Raw genomic sequence first — 8,584 nt, forward strand, 5'->3', positions numbered from 1 at the left:
CCCTGGAGTCATCTCGACAACTAGCGCTACAAGGAGATACAACATGTTGGTATGGACAAATGACAGCATGGTTTCAGTCCCATGGTTTCACCATGGATAGATTGCCTTCGTTTCAATACTCCCTAGATGCACCCTCCCTGTCTCTCACACGGACAAAGATCACCAGACTCATATGCCAGGATGTGATTCAACTAGATACCAAGAGCACATGGATACATCTGACACAGGAGTTGGGAACGAAGATGGCCTTTTACAGAGAGAATCTTCTCCAACTCACGGAGGACGGTTTTGTGACTAGGCCTGCATACATGGATACGCACTTATCTCACGGGATACAGTGCGCTATTTGGGTAGATACGCACATCCTCACATCAGCTCCAGATCAAGATTGGCCGATTTCGAGGGGTGCCAGCAAGGGCCAGGATATGTCACCTATGTCACTTAGAACCAAAGACATAGCTGCACTACACATGTCATTGCCCGGCGTACTATGAGATACACGGCCGCTTCCACTATCTGTTCAGAGAGGGCTTCGGACCATTTTCTAGAGTCATGAGATATGAGGATCAGAGATGTCTCGGATTGTTCCTGCTAGAGATACGTAGACTCAAGGAGAGCTTGCTGAGGACATTAGGGGAGTCTCAGAGACGAATCCCAGATTTCTTTACACAAGCCAAGGGAGAGGCAAAGGAGCAATCACCACACCAGATCTCAGAGCCCACCCACACTAGAGGTACGTTGATTGATCGAGCCATGGAGCTAGGCAAATCGAGACGCCCACGACCTCGAGGGGTCTCCCACTATCGACGAAGGCTGTAGCAAAAGATACAGATCACTCTAGCTCGACATGCAAGACGTCCAACCAGAGTACTGACCATGAGGTTGTGGATGAGATTCGACAGCGAAGACCGATGGGAGATTTCATCTGAACCCACCACCCCCTATCCCCCCCCCCCCCCCTCCCCAAATCAGATTCAGATTCATTTCCTTAATGTTTCGAGTGTTATTTCTTTATACTTTCCGTACTCAGACATGATATCAGATTCACTAGTTGTAACTTTCTGGTCTCATAGGTCATTTTGGCCTTTTGAAGACGTTAATATAACATTTTATTTCATTTCATTTCTCTTTCTGCTCTGCCGATCAAAGCAGTCAAGAGTATCGTTCTCCAGGTGCGAGCTGCAACATCTCTATTCTCTCTCTCTCTCTCTCTCTCTCTCTCTCTCTCTCTCTCTCTCTCTCTCTCTCTAACAGCAGGCAGTGCCGCCGTCCCTCAGCACTATCTCACACGGGCATGGGCTGGATGGGATCAATGGCCCACGCCCATTTCCCGGAGCGGGTGCATCGTGGGCCGTCCGATGTTGCGGCGCGCCCGAATTTACTAAACTGACCCGAATTTACTAAACTGACCCGAATTTACACAGCGGCGGGTTCATCATAAAAGAAGCCCTTCTCCCTATACTTTCAACAAGCACGCGCAGGTGAGGTGGTTAAGGTGATAGGCTTGCAAAGGTGATGTTCTAGGTTCGATTCCGGGGGAGGGAGGAGGTGCCCGAATTTACAAGTTTTGCTCCACCCGAATTTACACAAACCACATCGGACGGCTTAAATCTCACGCTCCGGGAAATGGGCGTGGGCCATTGATCCCATCCAACCCATGCTCGTGTGAGATAGTGAGGAGGGCCGCCGTTTGCGCTTTAGTGTCGGCTTGTTTTCCTAAAGTGAGAAAAATATCTATGGCCTTTTTCTTATCCGAGCTGTGAGGGGTTTAGAGAAGGTTCTGGAAAATTTCGTGCATTAGCTCGTCGTCCTCTGCGGGGAAGATTGCAGTGGAGGAGAGCTTCTTATATATTTGAGTGATTACGTTATCACAGGTTAGCTATGGCTCCTTGCTGCCTGCGCTCCTTATCTGCCATTTCTCACCCCCTGACTTCGCCGTCTCATTCGACTTCGTCCCAGCCTCTCGTGAGCACCAAAGCGAGACCATTCAAGGTACGCCGCTGTGACAGACCAGGAACAATTATCATATTTGCAATCGTGCTAGTAGAAGGATGAACCGTCACAGCTGTGTGATGTCGTGTGTCGTAGCTATGGCATTGCTTTAGTATAGTTGCTTGCGTGTCTTGCAAGGTTGTAAATTGCAGCAAACCCGCCTGCTTCTATCTTTGGGCTCTTCTGAAAGCAGAAAACTTTTTCCACCGTTGTTGTCATAGGTTTCCAGTCGTGCAGTGCATTCAGCAAGTTTCTCGCATCTTGCCAATGATGGCTCAGCTCGGTTCAATCCTTCACGCGGTGGGAGGCACATTGAATGCATGGCCTCCAGAATAGTTGCAGTTGCAACTGAACCTGTGGCTGTGGAGAGTGAGACTCCAAATTCAGAAACCGACTTTGTGAATGGTGCTGAAGGCTCTGCAGAGACATATGTTTACCAGGCTGAGGTGTGTACCATCTATAGTGCTGAAATTTTCCACTGCAGGGGCCTGTGTTGATGTCTCATGGTGAGGGGTTGTGAGAGCAGGTTAGCCGGCTCCTTGACTTGATTGTGCACAGTCTTTACAGTCACTCTGAGGTCTTTTTGCGGGAGCTTGTCAGGTGAGGCTTTTAATCATTTGATTGTGTATGAACTCTCTGTATATTGGAAGGTATGTGATGTCCCGTTTGCGGCTTGATAGTAATGCAAGCGATGCTCTGGACAAGCTTCGGTTTTTGAGTGTAACAGAACCTGACCTCCTGGGAAACAATTCTGAGTTGGCTATACGGATTCGAAGTGACAAGGATCAAGGAATATTGATCATTAAGTAAGTAATATGGTACTTTATTCTATGAACGCTGTCTAATCTGTGTTTCTTTATCTTGTGAAGGACGCATGGAGCTCTTAGCTTGCACAATATCTTACTTATTTTGTAATTGGTGTTTCTTGTTTACATTTACAGGGACTCTGGGATTGGGATGACCAAGGATGATTTAATTGAGAGTTTGGGTACTATTGCTCAGAGTGGCACTGCTAATTTCTTGAAAGCCCTAAAGGTGTGCAGGATTTTTCTTTTTCAGTATTGCTGTTGAAGCCTGAAGATTCATTGCAATACCTAATCTTAGTGATGGGATTTTATATAGGAAAACAAAGACACCCTTGGAGGGGACAGCAGTCTGATTGGAAAGTTTGGTGTCGGATTTTACTCTGCTTTTCTTGTGGCTGAGAAGGTATGTAATGGCCATGAAAATGTGATCTATAAAAATCTATGCCATCGACAGACAATGCTTGCCGTAGAAAGCAGTATTCTGGAACTTTGGATGTGAGGAATAGGATCTGAGTTACTGTGTTTATAGGTAGCTGTCACATCCAAACATCCAAGGTCTGATAAGCAGTACGTATGGGAGGCTGAGGCAAACAGCAATGCATTCACTGTCCGAGAAGAATCAAATTCTGATTACTTTCTTGAGAGGGGTACATCAGTCATTTTGTACTTGAAGGTTAGTTGTTTGCAGGAGCCACTTATCTTAATGGTAGGACTTCATATTAAGAGGTTGGAGTCTTTGGAATGTAGGAGGATGCGCTGGACTTCACTGATCCAGCTAAGATTACAGATCTGGTGAAAGGTTATTCTCAGTTTCTCTCATTCCCAATTTACATAGGACAGGAGAAACCGGGGGCAGTCAAGGTTGGCATCTCTGTGTATGGACTGACTTAGAGTTGCATTATTTATTCTGGGCCATTCTTGATATGGCTGTTACTGGTGCAGGCTACAACAGAAGAAGATGGAGGAGAGGTGGAAAAGGTGGTCCGCAATTCCAGAGCGCCGCAATCTGCTTTGCAGGAAGTTGTGCTTGTGCTCATTTGATCCATATGTGTGTTATCATGCAGGAAAAGAAGGTGTACAGTTACGAGCTTGTGAATGAAGTCAAACCCATCTGGGTATATATTTGCAGATACTTACGTTTTTCTACATGCTATCTGCTCTGATGGTGAAGAGACTGAATTATATCGTGCAGATGCGCCGCCCCAAGGAGATCACCAAGGAAGAGTACCATACATTCTACAAGACAACCTTCGGAGAGCGTCTTGACCCTATGGCATACACACACTTTAACACCGAAGTACTTTCATTTACTCTATAATAATTATGACCTTGAGTCATGGCTATCCAGAATTGTTTGCTGAACACTTTCAGATTTAAATCATAATCTTGGGGTTTGTTTGCTGATGGTGGGCACGTACACTCTGTGCACTCTTTTTTTTTCCTAGGGCGAAGTTGAATTCAAGAGTTTGCTCTACATTCCTGGAATGGCACCTTTCTCATCTGATGAGAGTACCTCTAAGCTGAAAAATATCAAGTTGTATGTGAAGCGCGTGTTCATCTCTGATGATTTTCATGGCGAGCTGGTGAGTTGTACTTTAGCAAGGTTGCACCACCTTTAAGATGTTGAAGGCTTGGTTGGCTGAGTATTTCAGGGATGTGGTTTCGAGTACCATGTTTCTCGTCCTCATGCTGTGTCACCTTGTAGTTTCCTCGGTACCTTGCTTTTATGAAGGGAATTGTGGATTCCAACGACTTGCCTCTAAATGTTTCTCGAGAACTTTTACAAGAGAGTAGAATTGTATGTATCTCATTTCATTCTTAATTTCTTGAAATTCTTAGGAAATCATTTCGTTTAGTAGACTTTCCTTCCCTTTTGCAGGTCAACCTCATGAAGAAGAGATTGACGAAAAAAACATTTGATTTGTTTGACTCGATCATGAAAAGAGATAACAAAGAGGTGAAATGGCGTTTGTGCTAGTCATTTCCCTTGTCCACAAGTCCACCTATGCTTGTTTGAGTCTGAAATGAAATGTGTCTATATGCAATCTGGCTCAGGATTACAAGAAGTTCTGCCGGAATTATGGAAAATACATAAAGATGGGCATAACAGAAGACAAAGAGAACCACAAGCGTCTTTCGTCTTTCTTGCGATACTATTCATCAAAGCATCAGGAGGAGATGACAAGTTTAAAAGACTATGTTGACAACATGAAAGAGGACCAGCAAGCCATTTATTATTTCTCATCAGAGTCCGTGAAGAGTGCAAGGAATGCTCCGTTCATGGAAAAGCTTGTGGAGAGAGGATACGAGGTTGCTTCTCCCCTATGCATTTTGCGCAGGTTTGAGCTTTGAGGTTGCTTCCATAATTGAACAGCCTTCTTGCTATATCTACCTTTCAGGTCTTATTTCTGACAGAACCTTTGGATGAAGTCTCAATCAATGCCTTGAAGAGCTACAAGGGGAAAGATTTTGTGGATGTGAGCAAGGAGGACTTCGACTTAGGTAGCTACAAGTTTGATTTGTGCCCCGTTAACTTGTCTAAGGAATGCCTTTCTAAACATAATGATGAAGCTGCTGTATGGTCAAGCTAAGGATTTTTTTGAAATGATTTCCCTTCATGATGTTGTTAGACTTGCATGTTGCATCGCACAAATACAGTATGTGCTGCCAGCCAAGTATTTTGCTGCTGGGAAGATTTAGAACAGTCGTTTCCTTACTGATTAAATTCAAGATGTTATCCCTAAGATTGTTGCTTGTTGGCTTTTAACTGTAGATGATGAGGAAGGTCAGGAGCAGTTGGAGGAGGAGTTTGGTCCACTCTGTGACTGGATGAAAGAGAAGTTAGGCGAAAGAATTTCTAGAGTCGAAGTTTCTAGAAGGTTGAGCACGTCACCATGTGCACTAATTTCTGGGAAGCATGGGTGGTCTGCAAACATGGAGCGGTGAGTGACGCATGGTTTGATGTATGTATTCTGGTCTTCTTGAGGTTTGTCATAAATTGTATGGGTTTTTGCAGGATAATGAGAGCTCAGAATCTTGGAGATACGCCGGGACTTCGAGAATATATGGCATCCACAAGGATACTTGAAATCAACCCTAAAAGTACCATCATTCAATATCTAGATGTAAATAGTTATGCTCAATACTCTGTTTAGTGAACATTACAGTAGTTTGGCATGCTATTACAGTTCTCACCAGGTGGTTATTTGTTGATTAAGCAATTTGTGATTTTGCATGCTAGGATGCTCGCATGGCAGGGAAGTCTGGGACATGTGACATGATTGAGCTTCTTTATGAGACGGCGCTTATGTCCAGTGGTTTTGCTGTAAGTTTGGCTTACCTCTAGAGTTCTGATTGTAAAATTATGTTGATATGAGAAAGGGCTCTGATTTTCTTTTATTTCTTTGTTTGCGCTTTCTTTTTATTCAATTGGTCAGCCGGAGGACCCTGCTGGCTTTGGCTCGAGGATTTATGATCTTATATCTGCATCAGTGGAAGATGATAATGCTGGCTTTGAAGCGCAACAAGGAACCATTTCTGCTGAAAACAACTTATCACCTCCAAATGTTGAGTACTATGAACCCCGTACAGTCGTGGAGCCTGAGGTTGTGTGACTTTAAAATTTGGGATGAGTTCTGATGAATGCTTCTACTCATCTCGAGCTGCGAGTGTTTGTTGACTACTCACGTGCTGCTGAGAGGGAGTCATGAACGTTTCTTGGGGAGCTGGGTTTGTATGTACAAAATCGTAATGAATTAGAATCTGCAGTAGTGGCAGAAATTATTTAGCTCCCCGTACCCTGATGGGAAGTTGTATACTTAGTGTAGTGATATTATTTGGCTCGGGAATGGCAATTGTTATCATGATTATGGATCTCTGAATTCCCATTTGTATCAGTTGACTCTGTTGGTACTAGCTCCAACCATTGAACTCTATCAATCTTCATTGTATTGACCAAGGCCATGTGATAATACTGGCCAAAAGAACTAAAATTTTCCTAAAACAACAGCTGGTCAGTCAATGGTCAAACTGGCTGCTGTCTGACTTACTAGCTCGGACATCTGCTACTGTTTAGAGCTTGTTGGTGGTCTTTGGTTTTGCATTGATACTCTAGTCATGCGCTTAAAAACACAACCATAGCCAGCATTACCATTTAAGAACAGTAGAATGTGCAACCGACACTAGTGCAGCTTATTGATGAACATGAGCAGCTCCCCCAAGTTATCAGGATAATTGATTTATTTTGTAACAATATATCATGTACAGTGCATATGAAATAGGTCTCAGTTAGGACATCCTCCTGATGATGTAATTATAGATTAACATATTTCAAACTTTATTGAATTCAAAATAGAATGTGTAACCAGCTTGGCACTGGCAAGGTGCTAAGTGACAGCAACCCAGCAAGACCTCAAGCAATCTTGTACAGCATCAAGCGATCTTTGAAAACTCACTGTTGAAGGACACACGATGACCCAAAGCGTCAAGTTGATTCATTGAGATAAAGCTCTTCAAAAACATGAATTAAGAACCACGAGGAAATGCTTAATGGACTTCTCTTGCACTTGCAACTTTGCATGATTGATTACCTAATCTCAAAAGGCCCTTTCTTGTGGCATCACATGATGTGGACCAATCTCAATGCTAAGAAAATGAAATGATGCTGTAAGTTTCAAAATCTAATCACACCTCAAGCCATCATCCCTAGATAACAAGAAAATATGTGGGTACTGAAATGCATAAAGTGCCTCTTCATTTGGAATATGTGGAACATCCTCATCGTTGGCATTAGTAAAGATAGAATATATATATAAATATATACATATATCCATCCCCGACCTTTGTAATAGTTGTCAAAGACGTATTGTGCTTTTGTTGCCCTTTGAGCTCCCTCAAGCCTGAAATGCTACCACCTAATGTGCACTTGATGACCACAATGTCAACATATCAAGTCTCTCACACGATTGTACATGGAGTGTAATCTTGTTCACACATCAATATCTGTCCTTTTAAAGACATAGGAAATGCATCCAAATCATCCTACTCATTGTTAAACTTAAAATTAGGCTTCGATGACTCTCCATGCAAAGGCATTTAAGCATGCATCCTTTTCACACCAAGAAGTTTGTACCATCAAGATATGTCAATGTAAAGAGTTCCAAATTTGATTATTAGCGGGTCGTCGCTGAAGGACGTCCATAGCATAGTCTTCTGGCATTAACATACTCTTGTCGATATTGAGGGAAGTGACTTGGATGGGTCACAGAGACTCTTTGAGGGTGTTAATCCTCAAGAAGTGAACCTAACAAGCAAGGGTGTCAGACTCTATAGGCAAATCAACAACTCACTATCTAGATAGGTTGCCCTAAGGTCTAATAACACTCTCATATAGTCATAATGTCATAAAAAAAAGTTTTCAACATTCAAAATTGAAGATAAAACTCAAAAACAGACCACGACAGAACTTGAAATGCTTACACTTGAATGAAAAAAAGCAAGAGAAGAGGAAAAAGATGCAAGTTTCGAACTTCGAAATAGATTATCCAATTAAAAGTTATGTTGATTTCAAAGTACAGATGAGAAGCACCTTGACAGCATGTATAACAAAGCTCCTTGTTTATCAAAAAACTATCCTCCTCCTTTCAAACTAGAGCCATTGGCTTAAATACATATGGCTTTATTAAAAGATGGACATTGGCCGGCTACTTTGGGTCTTTATACAGATTAAGACATCTACAACTCAAGAATCTATAGGATAAAAAATACATAGGCTCATGTACATAAAT

The 8,584-nt window shown here is 42.7% G+C and overlaps 1 protein-coding gene across 1 annotated transcript; it reads left to right on the forward strand.

Annotated features, from left to right (window-relative positions):
* The first annotated feature begins 1,770 nt into the window (after positions 1-1,770).
* Positions 1,771-6,585, forward strand: LOC147458854 (heat shock protein 90-5, chloroplastic-like). The gene is made up of 20 exons (XM_086510275.1): positions 1,771-1,992; positions 2,214-2,438; positions 2,519-2,592; positions 2,673-2,798; positions 2,934-3,027; positions 3,115-3,201; positions 3,328-3,471; positions 3,546-3,659; positions 3,741-3,776; positions 3,863-3,913; positions 3,991-4,095; positions 4,244-4,381; positions 4,504-4,596; positions 4,678-4,755; positions 4,854-5,108; positions 5,198-5,300; positions 5,572-5,740; positions 5,815-5,923; positions 6,040-6,123; positions 6,236-6,585. Exons 1-20 carry the CDS (start codon positions 1,882-1,884, stop codon positions 6,410-6,412), a joined length of 2,373 nt encoding a protein of 790 aa, XP_086366401.1. The 5' UTR covers positions 1,771-1,881; the 3' UTR covers positions 6,413-6,585.
* Positions 6,586-8,584: the final 1,999 nt, after the last annotated feature.

This window comes from Adiantum capillus-veneris, chromosome 4, assembly GCF_014529385.1.
Source record: "Adiantum capillus-veneris isolate H3 chromosome 4, ASM1452938v2, whole genome shotgun sequence".
Taxonomy (NCBI): domain Eukaryota; kingdom Viridiplantae; phylum Streptophyta; class Polypodiopsida; order Polypodiales; family Pteridaceae; genus Adiantum; species Adiantum capillus-veneris.